The 13,996-nt window shown below is 39.2% G+C and overlaps 2 protein-coding genes across 3 annotated transcripts in view; one reads left to right on the forward strand and one right to left on the reverse strand.

Moving 5' to 3' along the window:
• Window positions 1–6,211, reverse strand: part of spryd3 (SPRY domain containing 3) — a 52,962-nt gene extending 46,751 nt beyond the window's left edge. Inside the window, exons 1-3 of the mRNA XM_008414629.3 lie at window positions 6,060–6,211; window positions 4,833–4,960; window positions 3,591–3,666 (exon numbers count right to left, since the gene is read on the reverse strand). Of these exons, the coding sequence (XP_008412851.1) occupies window positions 3,591–3,666; window positions 4,833–4,960 (204 nt within the window). The 5' untranslated portion in view covers window positions 6,060–6,211. The remainder of the gene's footprint in view (window positions 1–3,590; window positions 3,667–4,832; window positions 4,961–6,059) is intronic.
• A 9-nt stretch (window positions 6,212–6,220) lies between these two features.
• igfbp6b (insulin-like growth factor binding protein 6b) lies at window positions 6,221–13,297 on the forward strand. Of its 2 annotated transcripts, XM_008414627.3 has the most exons (5): window positions 6,221–6,795; window positions 8,196–8,705; window positions 9,372–9,406; window positions 9,975–10,094; window positions 11,712–13,297. In XM_008414627.3, exons 2-5 carry the CDS (start codon window positions 8,369–8,371, stop codon window positions 11,823–11,825), a joined length of 606 nt encoding a protein of 201 aa, XP_008412849.1. In that variant the 5' UTR covers window positions 6,221–6,795; window positions 8,196–8,368; the 3' UTR covers window positions 11,826–13,297. The 2 variants fall into 2 exon arrangements, with proteins under 2 accessions (XP_008412849.1, XP_008412848.1); XM_008414626.3 differs by lacking the exon at window positions 6,221–6,795 and having other exon boundaries at window positions 6,830–8,705.
• The last annotated feature ends 699 nt before the right edge of the window (window positions 13,298–13,996 follow it).

A 13,996-nucleotide genomic window follows, 5' to 3' on the forward strand; every position in this document is an offset into this window, starting at 1 on the left:
CTAAAATGCAATAACACAGAATTCCTTTAGTGTCCACTTGATTATTTGTAGCAGAAGATGCATCTGCAGCAAAAAAAAAAAAACTTATAATATTAACGTATGAAAAGTTCAGACCTTTCTGCTTGACTTAATATCAATTCAGTGTATTTTTAGGATTAACTGATTAACAATTGAGTAGCAAAAGGTGCTTATTAGTAGTTTTTAATATACTCCAGTTAACAATTAATCAATTATTGAATTAGCTGATAGTTATTTCAAGAATTGATTAATCATGATAAAGCCGATTATTTGTTTTAGTTCTCCATCATAACAATTTCTATAAAAATGGTAGAAATACCTTTCACACTGTGTAAATTGCTTTCAAAACAAGTTTCTTAGTCTAGTAGATTGCTGGAATTTTGGCCCATTCCTGACAGATCTACCGTACTTAAATAAAGGTCAAAGGTCACACCTTCTCAACTCTGCCAAGACACTTTCTATGTGATTAAAATCATGGCTTTCTGATGGTCAAATGTAAAAACAAAATAAAACAAAACAATTTTGTGTTACAACTTTAATCTAAAAGTCAGTGAGATTCAATGTAAGCTAAACAAAGAAGCGCCATCTTGGAATCATGAAGTCTCCATTTAGCTGAGTTTCTCGGTTTCTCATTCGTCCTCTGGGTGTTTTCACACTTGATAGTCTGGTAGACTCGGTTCGATTGAGGAAAAACGTTGCAACATTTGTAACATTTTCAGCTGCTGCGGTTCACTTTCATACTGCACTGTTTCAAGCAGGCCAAACCCTTTGAGCAACTGTTCCCCTCCTCGCCTGCGGGGGCGCTGCACCAAGAACTACTGAAAGAAATGACACAAAAACCTCTGAAGAAGACACTGAGTGCAACTTCCTTCTTCACAAAATGAAAACAAAAGTCATAAGATTTTTCTTTTTCTTTGGTAAAGACCACATACCATTTCTCCTGCTAGTGCTAGGCTAGCTCGTTTGTTTTGCTTGCATTTACCCAGAATGCCTTGCGTTGTAGTCCATTTCCTGTTTTGGAGCTGTCTCTGGTCTGCTTAACGTTCAAATATTCACTGGAATCGCACCAGCGTTCACTTGAACCGAAACAAGACCGAGGTTTGTCAGACCAGAGTTCGCTTTTTTGGTTTGATTGTGCATTCACGCCTCAAACAAACCAAACTTTCTAGGAAAACAAACTAAGAGTTTGAGGTTTTTTACGTATCTAAACCATGGACCAAAAGGTTTGGTGATTGCAGTGGCGCAAAAAGTGGGTATGCAGCGTATGCAACGCATAGGGGCGCAGCACCAGAGGGGGCGCCAAAACCCAGTGTTTTCCCATACACTTCAGCGCGCCTTACGCTCCTTCACCCCGCGCACATAATAAAGTAAATGTAGCGAGGTTTACCCTTCACGTATCGTCGCCTCAAGGGAAAGAGGGGTGGGGGGGGCCGAGTGAGCGTCGCTCCTTCAACCAGACATTTGACATTCCTTCCAGGGTGGGTGGGGGCGCCGATTTATGTTTTCGCATCCACCTAAATAATGTGTAGTTGTGCCACTGGGTGGTTGTTGTATCTAAGATAATTTCATTAGTAACAACATTAAGAATAAGCTACCCAAATTTACAGCCAAACACTAATATCTCATGTTCACCTTGAGAGAAACCTTGGTTTCATGGAAAATATCTCAAAAATGTATCACATGTTTGGACCTTTTCTGTCTTCACTTCTTTATTTTCAGTTTGGCACTTGAAAGAAAGTATTCGGCACACCCTGTCATAATATTTCCTTTGTCCGTATGATTTAAATAAAAGTCACAAAAACATGAAATCAATCACATACGGCGCAGGAATTTGCTGGTAATGTGCCATTAGGTTAAAATGAGCGGGGGGAAAAAACTATTAAAACAAGCGAAATGGAGCAGCTGTTCAGCAGGAATCAAAGCCTGAAGACCTGAAAAAACCAGAGGAGTACTGACAGCCGGGGTGAAACGGATTCCTTGTGAAAGCAAAACAAGGAGAAATGAGGGAAGCAGTGACGCATATGTCGACAGAAGTCTGACCTTTAGCAAAATAAATGCTCCCAAATTTCAGAGATATCTTGGAAACTGACAGCATGTGCGTCACAGAACGGAGAATAATGTAGCACAACCTCTGGGTTATGACCCAGGTAAAATCTACTTGTTCTAAATGTCAGGGAGATCCATGAAGCTCAAAATGAGACAGTCGTTTCTTATCATCGTTATTGTGGGGGAAATTTGACATGTATTTAATCTACAAAAAGGTTAAATGTGACATAATAAGAGCAGTGTGTAGAAAAGATGCACAACGCCCAGTCACGAGTTCTCCGTCTGGTCCAACTACCACTATTGAGTCAACTTCAGCTCTATTTTAAGGTCAAAGAATCCACAGTCAATATAAATAGTTTTTCTTTTCTCTTACCCAAACATTACAGGGATGCAAATAATTAATGAACTTACAATTAATCGTCGATTAATGGTTTATTAGATTAAATTAGTTTCAAAGGACTAACTTATAATGTCGCTTACGTCTTCTTTTTATGTTGTAGTTTGGCTGCCATCCAGCAGAGGGCGCCGCTGGTCATCACTAGGCAGAGCCAGTTGACACAAGATGGCGGGCGCAACAGAACGGTAAAAACAGAAAATGTGGGTTGGAAAATGCGCTTTATGCGGTTCTGTTTTGAAACTTAAACACTCGACAAGCTCCTTAATAGCGCTCATTCAGCCGAGCTGCGTCTCTGTAAGTGTTTCATATATTTTATTCTTTCATCTTTTATTTTTCTATTCAGCTGCTAAGAGGCCATGCTTTAATCGTGTTAATGTGAGAAAACCACAATTTTATGTTGTCACTGTTTAATATAACTGACACAAAACTATGATAAAAGCTAATGTTTTATTAATTATTAATATTATTATTATTATTATGAAAATATAGGACGGTTGGCCCTCTTCGTACAAAATTAAACTCAGGTTTTTGAGTAATAATAATCTAGTGGATTAATTGATCAACTTTCGATGAACTTATTAATCGATTAACGTATTAATCAATAACTTCCATCCCTATCTGTTACAGAACCGATTTCAGTTTCAGGGCTAGACATATATCTCGTTTTGGCTTAACTTGAAGTTCACATCAGTGTTAATGGAGGTCGATCCGGTCAGGGTTTCCTATGATGCTCCAGACATTTCAGACATTACATGAGATGCCTTTTTAGCCACGAAATGGTCAGTGAGCGTGTGCATGAGTAATTTTAACTAAGCAAATTACAATAAAACATAAATCTCACACTCGTCCATACCTAATTTGGGGTAGTGGTTTTTCAATGGTGAGCTTAAACTCCTGGGGGCTACTTTAAATTTAATATAAAGCTGAGGAAAAAATGCCAAAAATTGGACTGTAATGATTAAAATTGCTGGTTGGATGGAAAAGCATTCCTGGGCATAACCAGGGATGATGGTGTGGGGAATGTGGCTCACCATACCATGCATCAATTGGAATTACAGCAAATTAAACATAAACTAAAGTGATCAGTTCACATCTGGCAGCTCAGTCGCAACACATCAAGGTGCCTCACCTCAAAGTAGCAATTTCCCTTTGATAAAGGATGGCCAGCCACATAGCAACCCACTTCCTCTGAGTTCCCTTGGTAACTACAGGGAGAAAATTACAGGTTAACAATAGGCCCAGTTTCTGTTTGAGCTAAACATCAGCTCACTGAAAACCCTTGATTGAAGTATATTCACCAACATGGTAGACAGATGTAATGAGAAATGGGTCTAGGCATTATTCACCAGGATGCTGATTTTAAATAATAGCCAAAAACATATTTTTCACAGTCTGTTTGAAGCATTTCTTTTGCATATTAGGATTTACTGGTCTACCGTTGCTGATTTTAACTTGTAAACAAGTATTACATTACGGCAATACAGAATAAAACGTCCACTTTCTATTTTAGAGCTTCTTAGGTTTCCAGAGACTCAGTTAGGATCCTCAGTCGCTTAAATCAGAAACCTTAGGAGACTGCTGGAGTTGTTGTTTTTTTTAAGAGAAATTCATGAAAGGTGTGTTTCACAAGGATTTAAAAATAAAACACCATTATTAAAACAGGAGTTTTCATTCATTTTATAGTCATTGTTACTGTTTGCAGCAGACTCTTTAAGACTTATAACCAGTCCCTTGTTCCAATGTTTTTGTTTAGCAATTAAGCATTTTTGATAACTTTGACAAAACTTAGTGCACTTAGCTTTCCCTAGATAAATTTTTCCAAATGCATTCTAAAGCGTTAATCTAGAGATTTAAAATAAAAGCTGAAAAGCAGTAACTTCTAAGATTTATAATTTTACAATAATTGCAGTGGCACTAGGATAAAATAAAATAAACCTTAGGAAGAAAAGGAGGAACACATGGGAGTCAGAAGATTCAGTCAGTTCCTTCTGATCTCTTTCCAAAAGTGTTATGTTTCTCTTGTTTATTTTTTGTCCCACCATGTTTGGACGCCCAAGGACAACTACACAATCCTTCAAAAAGGGTTTCAGTTTTATTTACCAATGCAAAGCAATAAAATTATAGGTCCAGCCAATGGCCTCCATCTTTTGTAAAAATATGGGCTCCAAAGTTTGGAAAAGTAATTCCTTAAACATGACCAAATGGGTAGAGTGGTGTATACTTTTGATAGGCCAAGTAAGGTCAGCATGTTTTAAATGTTTCTTGAAACAAATCCTGATCACTATGTAAATGGCTATCATTAATATTCTTTAAGAAGAGAGGATTAATGACCATGAAAATAATATGATTAAATCTTGACAGGGAGGCTGACCTAAGTGTGTCTCCATCCTTCTGCAACCTCATGCATCGATCCTGCGCTGGGTGACCATCTTCTATGTCTCGAATTCTACGCCTCAAATTGAGAAGGCATCTGTGGTGTAAAACATTGATGTCATCCATCTGAATGAAGACCAAAGGGGAAAAAAGAAGAGAAAAACAATCTGTCAGGGAGCTAGCTTCGAGATATCAACAAGGTTCATATTTCTCAATATTATTCCATAATTTTCCAGGTTCAAATTTCTAGATATTTTTTCAGCATTTCAATAAAGTCTGGACATTTGATTATAAAGCAATAACTTTGAACCTGCCTGAATAGTAGTGGAGTCTAATTACCTATAGGTTCTACAAAAACTGAAACAGCACTGTTGAAACCGTCAGCTTTATTTAAAAAACTGTTTGACAATTGAAAGAAGGAACAGAATATCCTAGGCAAAACATAGATTCTCTAATGCAGGTTGTACACTTCTATACCTTAATAAACATTTTAGTTTTAGTTTATCAACTTACTTATAGTACAAACATGTTGTAAAACGCCCTTTTAGGAGGAAAATGGGACAATAGAGCAAGTAGAACTGTTGTTGCAGCAAGAAGGTCCTACTTATTCAAAAGTCTAAATTTTGAGAAAAAAAGAGAAAAAAATTACCCACCTTCCCACCTCCACCCCCTTCAGAATTTAGATTGTAATCTCAGAAATTTGGCTTTGTTCGCAAATTATTATTTTTTATTTATATATATATATATATATATATATATATATATATATATATATTTTTTTTTTTTTTTTTTTTTTTTTTTTTTAAAGTCTGACTTAATTGTTTTTTTCAGTGACCCTAATCCTCTTCCGTAGTTTAAACCCTCCACAAATATTAACAGTGGAAACGTGAAATTTGACGGTGAGAAGGGGGCGTGTCTCTGTTTACGTCCGACAGCCAGCATCCTCTGCCAGCTGACCATCAGAAATAAAAACACGACAATTTATATTTAGTCATCTAACACCATTATTCAACCGGATAGCATCTCAAACAGACAGCTAACGGCTCTTCGGTGGAGGAAGAATGGAGAACTTAGTGAAGCTAAATCCGGGTTAGCATCGTTAGTGGTTAGCATGGTGCGGTATGGTTCCCCGTAAGAAGCCAAAATTACAGATAAAATATATCCAAAACAGGAAGCCGTTCTCCACACCGTCAGGCGTTCGGGTAACGGTGAGTGTGTCGCTTACCTATGCGCGGTTAATGAGGACAGAGACTCACTGCCGTCCATCGGCTAACCTTAGCATCACTCTAAACTTTGGAAACTGGAGTTCGGCGCTTCCCACTGACGTCACGGTCTCCTTCTTTTCAACGGCCAGTAGGAGCACGAGTTGAGAAACGGTGTGAAGGGTTTGACCAATCCTGACTCCCGGATGAGTGTGTGTGCGACACTCTGGGTTCATCCTGATTTCATCTGATGGAGTCAAAAAATCCTGATATTTATCACTATATTATGAATTATTTCCTTCACCATATTTTTGTTTCGACTAGTTTGCTTCAATAATGGCATTTTATGATCACTGGATGTTTAATTACCTTAAAATGCATTATTAATAAAGCAATTATACCAGTAATTGGGGTTGCTTTAAACCAGATGGTTGGAGTGGGGATTTTTTATTTATTTATTTTTTAAACAGAGAAAAGAAATACTTTTTGAGCCAGATGGGGTTAGACTGGAACCAGAGAGAGACTGAGCGAGGAAGAAAAATGAATAATCCAAAGCAGAGTGGAAAAGAAGGCCCCTGCTGGTCTGGCAAGAACCGTGGAACATTCTCCTGATATGAGCCCTGCAGAAGCTTGAGAACTGATGGGAACACACGGCGGCAGGTGATTTGTGCACTCCGTGCCAAACACAATGCGGACACCGGGCGGCTGATGGTGAGGCAGATTTCATCCCCATGGAGCCCAGCGTTTCAGCAGGAACAGGTCAGTCACTGAGTCACTGCGCTCTGCTGGATCCATAGGACCAACGCCTGGCATCAAGTCTAACCCTTAACTTTCAGAATGTTTTATTTTCATGCTGTGTCACAGCAAAGCTGCTTAATACAGGGTGTTACTGCCAAAAGTTTGTCAACTTTTCCTTTCGAGCATCATAACTTTAATATTTTTAACTGCAGAACTTTTACCGTGTAACAAGGATATTTGAGACGGAAATATCTTGGCTGGGCTAGAAATCCAGCCTCAACATTTTACTGCAGCAGTAAAACTTTTCAAATTATGATACTGCAAATGTCATGCAAAATCTTTCTCACAAAATCGCAATTGATTTCCAGGTTTATTGTGAAGCAGAGTTTGTGTCTTTATGCATCAGATAAGAATCCTGCTGTATGTCAGTTTTGATGCAGTCGATCTATAACTGCATGGCAGATGAAAGAGTCAGGATCAGTTGCTGCAGGATAAGAATCTGCATTAAAAACTGTGTGTACAATCCAAACTAATTGCTTTGCATGTTATTGTTTTAAATTATCTCATGTACATTTTTGCAGAAACGACTCTGCTTTCCTATTATATTTGGAGCTGTAGCTGTATATGAATCAGATCTGTTTGTTTTGCATGGTGCTCTGGGATTATAACTGATGTAAATTGGCAGTATATAAATAAAACAGCATTGAATCCTTTTAATTCTGCTTTTAGCTGCAGGGGACACTGCTGTTTAAAACTCTGAAGCTACATTTAGTGGTTTGCAAAGCTTCACTGCTCCCCAGGATGCATTTAATCTTCTCGATTACAGTTTAAGAGTTAACTTATATCAGTACGTGAGCGTCTGAGTCGTTAAATCAGTGTTCTGTAAAGTCCTAAACATAAAGATTGTTAGAGATTATTACAGTTGTGGAGCTCAGTTACATGTTTAGACAGGAAATCTTACAGAGGATTCCACCGCGGAAAAAAAAACTTAGAGTTGGATATGCATTTTGCAGTGGGGGAACAGCATTGCAGTGGACGCCCATGTGCTGAACATTTATATTTGTTACCATGGCGAACCTTCGAGATGGATCTTTGACACTGAAATTAAAGTACACAGAACTGACCAAGTGATTCTGGACGTGTTGACGGAGCAGATTAGCTTGAATGGTGATTGGGTGGAGAGATTCTGATAATTTCTAAAAGGAATATAATCCACCCTTCCTTTACTCCCCCCTCCTTCTCTCTCTCTTTTTCTCTCTCTTCCTCTCTCTCTCTCTTTGAGTCCCAGCCCCTGAAGGTGTCATAACTGTGCTCTCTCTCTCTCTCACTCACTCACTCCCGATCACCGCCTTTCAGATCTTTAAAAGCTGGCGCTTTGCTGTGTCTCTCTCAATCTCCATTTGTGTCCTCTGGCACTGCAGGGGGACTCAGCCGGCAAAGCGCCAAGGAAATCTACTGTTTTAGGAGCAGGAAACGGACGCAGGAAAGCAGGGGGGGAAAAAAAAGACAAGAGTGATATACATCCAGAAATAGCATCGGCCACATTTAACTGACAGGGAGTGACAGTGTGCAGAACCTGAGACCTGAACAGAAGATGCCTCTCCTTTCTAACTTAACGGCCGTTGTGTTGCTGCTGATTGCCCACTGCGGATCCTGGGCCGGGGGAAGCCGCTGGGGGCCCTTCAAGGTCTGTCCCTCCTGCAAGGACCCCCTGGGGGCGGGCCGGCCCCCGAGAGACCACAACGTCGCCGGCAGCACGACAGTTTTGGCCCAGGGGGAGCCGTGTGGCGTGTACACCCTGAGCTGTGCCAAGGGGCTCCGCTGCGTGCCCCCACCCAGGGAGCACAGCCCTCTGCAGGCTCTGTTGCAGGGACGAGGCGTTTGCGCCAAGCACATCAGAACTAGTCCCACCGAGAGGCCCCACCCCACAGGTAAGACACAAGTGCATGAAATCACATACAGACTCAGCTTGACATTTAGTGTTATATTACGATGGATACTGCATGCGTTTCTGCAGACTCGCTCTTTTATTGCATGCATGTGATGCTGTGTCACCAGTTAGTGTCTAGCCAACGCATCTCTGGAATCACCATAGATAGAAACTCATTCATGATTCTGCTGCTTTGCAGAAACTATTACACTCTTGGTTCAGTTTCAGCATCAGTTTGCCTGTAAAGATGTAAATGCTTGCACTTATTTAAATGATTTCAGTTTTTTTTTTTAGCTGTAACACATCCAGATGTATTATCCATTGCCATGCCAGGGTTCATCACAATGATTTGTCCTACAAGTCAGCCTCTCCGTAGGGAATTCAGATGGAATGTGAAACTGTCACAGTGTCACCTACATCCTGATCATGCTGCTATTTATTGCATTGATCACCATCTGCTGTTCAAACTGAGATACTGCGATTAACCGGCATGAAAAAAGAGAGCGTACTGATGGTAATCAGTGCTCAGTCACAGCTGGAGGTCTCCAGCAGACTTGTTTAGCGCAAAGATGCAGCAGTCCGTCGCAAATTGTAAAATAAATTGATAAATGGAGAGCGCTGCTGTTTTAATGTCACATTCTCATCATGGCGTTTCCTTTCCTCCCAGGTCCACATCCCTCACACTTTGGCGACCTTGAAAAAGTAAGTTTAAGCCCTTCTGTTATATCTCTGCAAAGTAAAAAAAAGAAAAATGAAGGATGCAGTGCAATTCATTTCCTCACGGATCCGCTGCTGTTCAGGGTGTTGCAGCGACATGTACACACGCTGCTCACACGCCATGCATTATGGTGCATGATGTGTGTGCTGCTATGCGGCAGAACTAATTGAGCATGATGTGAATCGGGAAAGTTTGGACTCGACTGCTGCAGCCACAGATTTATTTCAAACAGAAGATAAGTCTGTATGTTCAGAAGTGGTGTGTGTGCTGCTGAAAGAGATGACACAGTCACATTTCACACCAGAAAAATGCACAGTCATTTCTGTGATCTGAAAAGCTGAAGCATTGTATAACAAAACGTTATATAATGTGACACAATATCTGACATCTGATACACATAAATGATCCTGCTTGTCACAATGCAAAACGGCTGCTAATCTAACACCGACGAAGGATTTCTGAGGGGAACCAGCAGCTTTTAAATGCCACCCAGGTTCTGTCTTTGCCTCCCTGGGGCTTTTAAAGTCGCCCTCTGCATTGCTCTTTTTCCAGGCACCCTGTCGCAAGCTGCTCAACAGCGTCCTGAGGGGACTGGAGCTGACGGTCTTCCAGTCTGACCGCGACATCTACATTCCCAACTGTGACACCCGAGGCTTCTACAGGAAAAAGCAGGTAGAGGTTTCTAGGTCTCTGTTCAGTGTTGCACAATTTGCATGAGTGGATGGGGGATTTTTTTGTTGTTGTTATTTTACTCCTTTTTACCCTAATTAAAATCCAGTAAAACCATTTATATGTGTGCAAACATGGTAGTTGCAGCATCATGCTGTGGGGGGACGCTAGAAATCCTAAACAAATTAAAATAATGGAAATAACTACATTCATGTTTTGGAAATGGCCCAGTCAAAGTCCAGACCTAAATCCAAGTTAGGTAATGCTTTAAAAATGAGTATCAACACAGAGGTTCCAAACTTTTCCATGTAATTTCCCTCAAAACTGCATTAGCTTCTAACTGGATATCCCCTTTGCAAATCCACAGACAGTGCTACTGCAAAATATTTAAATTAACATCAATTTTCAGAATGCTTTGTTCCTCACTTTTATTCACTATCTGTTTAATGCTGCCTCATATCTTCTAATTTTAGTCGGCCGTGAGTTATTGGGGGGTTTTCCAGAGGTGTCCTCCACAGCAGGACTGCTGAACGGTTCCTTCTGCCTGTTTCTTTGCTTCTTTGTTTCTTTGTTGCTAAAAATGTGCTATATATATATAAAATTACCTTACCTTACCTTTCTTGTCAGAAACTTTTCCATTTCATGCTGTTATGCTAGCTGGAAGAGCAAAGCAGCTTAATTTTGAGCCAGTCGGAAGGATACGCAATGAAAATAACATTTCAATGTTATTTTAATTTACATTTTATAATTATGATTAAAAAACTGGTTAGACCTTATGGTTTCAAAAATTATAGGTGACCCTTCAACTTTCTGAGCTTATCTAGCGCCCTCTTGTGGCCCAACCTTGAAAAACAAAAATCATCCAATGGAAGGAAGGATGGGAGAAACACTGCAGCATTGATTATACAAAGTGTTGACTCGGACAGGCTTTACACAACTGCATGCCACACTTTTAAGATTTTCCATTGCTTTTTTGTCAGACTGTCAGGTAAATCATCATTAAGTTTCATTTAAAAAGTCTTAAATTGTCCTATATTCATTGAGTAAAAAAGGCTTTAAATACGTTATTCATAGCTCAAGTGCTTAAAAAAAGTCATCCGGCTGTTTTTGTTTTAGTTTATGTTTTTTTAAGTATGGAAAACAAGCCGTTTCAAAAAAACCTTCTGATTGTTGAGTCATACTGCGCCGTTACCTAGCAACCCCAGCCGAGTTCTGCCCATTACCTAGCAACCGTATCTGAGCTCCAGCATGCTTAGTCAGCTGGTTTCTTAACCACTGTATGGTCTGGAAAATGGCTGTTGGAAACATCTTGGAAACCACCAGCTACATTTCTGTTGATTGTGCAGAAGGCTCTACTAAAGCTTTTCAAAGACAGACGGTTGTAGTATTGCGCTTCTGTCTTCAGCTATTTTCACATGAGAGTGTAATATGTTTTGTATAACTTATAACTGATAGACCTGTTAAAGGAAGCCACCATTAAATGTATTTTCTAATGGCCTTAATAATTGTCTTAAAACGTCTTACACTTGATTTGGTGAAACCTTCAGAAACCCTGTAAATTCCAAAGAAAATACATGAAAAAGTACATTTTTGTGTCCATTTCTTTCTCTCTCCTCGTAGTGCCGCTCCTCCAAGGGCATGCAGCGTGGCCACTGCTGGTGCGTAGACGAACTCGGCGCGCCCGTGCCTTCCCGTGCCAGAGAGGACGGCACTTTACCATGCGATGGGGAGTGAGGGACGCGTCTGCCCGACTGCTCTGAGCCTGGAGAAGGAGAAGAAGGAGGAGGTGATGGTGGTTGATGGGTGGAGGAGCTGGAGCACCGGGAGGAGAGGGCGGGTGGCTTTAGCATGTGCTAGACACTGCCTGGACAGGAGGTAACAGGGATAAACCACTCCCTATGGGGAAAATACACATTCATGCCCTCTCTTTCGCTCTGTCTCTTGTCTCTTGCAGCAAGATACTCTCTTTTACGGTCAAGCATCAGCATCAGCAACATTCTGCCTGAATGTCAAACAGCTGCAGCAGCGTCCTCTGCCTCGTCTCGGTGACATGCTGCATGCTTGTGTTAATGCTCCGTGAACTGCCTCAGTGATGATTTAAAAACAAAACAAAAACAGTCTCCGTATTCCCTGACTCTTGTCCCGGCTATTCTCTTCTTTTTCTTCCTTTTTCACTTTTTAGGGATAGCTGACACTGCCTGTGTTTGTTCTGATCTCAGTGGGCTGAAATACTGTTACGCAGGTGATGTGACACAAAAACATCTGGAAAAAAAATTTTAAATTAAAAATGTGTCTCCCTCAACGTCCTCTCTCTCCCGCTCTCCAAAGATACACTGATATCGCCATAAATGACAGAAAAATACTTCTTTTTTTATTATTAACTTATTTTTGAGTATGTATTGCCATCAATTACTGCTTGAATCCTATAGTATCAAATATATATAGATATATAAATACATGTCAAGTCGGAAAAAATATCTATAAGAGTGCATCGGTTCATTCTGACTGCCTATCAGTTGTTTCTTTGTACATATGTTTCATTTTTGTGGTGAAGTGGCAGACAAGAAGCTTACAGCTGTTACTCTTTTAAAAAAAGTTGTAAGGCATATTTTTCTACACGTCAGTATAATATTTTATATATATAAATAAATATATATATATAAATTGTTGATTTATTTAATGAAGCTACAATACAATGCCATGTATTTTTATATTGTCAGCAGTTTCTTATTTAAATACAGAGATTATTTTATTTCATGTTGGGGTGAAGACGCCGTTTTGGACCACAATGCATTCATTAGAGCTCCATTCAACTGCTGTACATGACATGTAAAGGTTATAACTCATGTTTATCTCTTAATTTTGTACTTTTATTTATGTTTTTTAAGAGGTTAAGAATGAGAATGATCATTCTTTGTTTTATTTCGGCAAGTCAAAACATAATTTTTTATTTCAGTACAAGAAAAAATCTGAAAAAAAAAGAAAGATTTATTAGTGTTATGGTATGTCTCTGTTGCATCCTTGCAAAAGTCCCCCAAAATCTGTGTGCTACTAAATGAAATTAATTCTGTTTCTGACCAATCTTGTTGTGCCAGTGTGTGTGCTGTGGTGATAGGTCTCTGCACAGCGGACCTGTAAAACGTTTGCAAATACAAAAATAAAACATGACAGTAAAAATGGAGAAGAATAAACATATATTAATAGAACGTAAGGTGTCAAGTGTTTTCTTTCTTTTCACCAAAGCTGAGCCAAATAAAACAGCATCACTACTGTAGCTTAACAGAAACTACAGTAGAAATAGAGTTGCAGCAATATCGTAAAAAATGTTTGTTCAAAGTTTCTTCACATCAATATGGGGTACTGATAAGGTCGTAAACAACAATTCTGAAGTGAGTAAATAATGCCACGCTGTTTAATTTTATTTAATTACATGCATAATACAACTACTATCACATGCAGTAATGTTAATATCAAATAAATTCAGAAACAGTTTATTGGACCCTCATAATATCACCAAGAAAAATCCTTTCACTGAACTGGAAATCAGGAACTTCACTATGTTTTTAGTCTGTGCCCTGAGTTATTTATAGCTTGTAAAACTAAATGTCAAAGTTATGACGTAGAAAGTCAAAATTATGATGTTGAAAGTTGAAATCATGTAGAAAGAATTATTACTTTGGAAGTCAAGCATATGTATTTTAAAATTGAAACTATAACTTTAAATCTCAAAATTATAACTTTGAAAATCATCTATGATGTTGAAAATTGTAATTATGACTAAAATTCAGAATTATAACTGAATGTCAAAATTATAAAGTTCAAAGTTGAAATTATGATCAAAAACCGAAATTTTGACTTTGAAAGTCTAAATTATGATTTTGAAAGTCAGTGTGATTTTGAAAGTC

The sequence above is a fragment of the Poecilia reticulata genome, chromosome 7 (genome assembly GCF_904066995.2).
Source record: "Poecilia reticulata chromosome 7, P_reticulata-male-v2, whole genome shotgun sequence".
NCBI lineage: Eukaryota > Metazoa > Chordata > Actinopteri > Cyprinodontiformes > Poeciliidae > Poecilia > Poecilia reticulata.

Coding starts and splice junctions, on each gene's coding strand:
- igfbp6b (XM_008414627.3), top strand. CDS start 8,369: ATGCCTCTCCTTTCTAACTTAACGGCCGTTGTGTTGCTGCTGATTGCC. Junction 8,706..9,371: donor CGAGAGGCCCCACCCCACAG/GTAAGACACAAG, acceptor CTTTCCTCCCAG/GTCCACATCCCTCACACTTT. Junction 10,095..11,711: donor GCTTCTACAGGAAAAAGCAG/GTAGAGGTTTCT, acceptor CTCTCCTCGTAG/TGCCGCTCCTCCAAGGGCAT.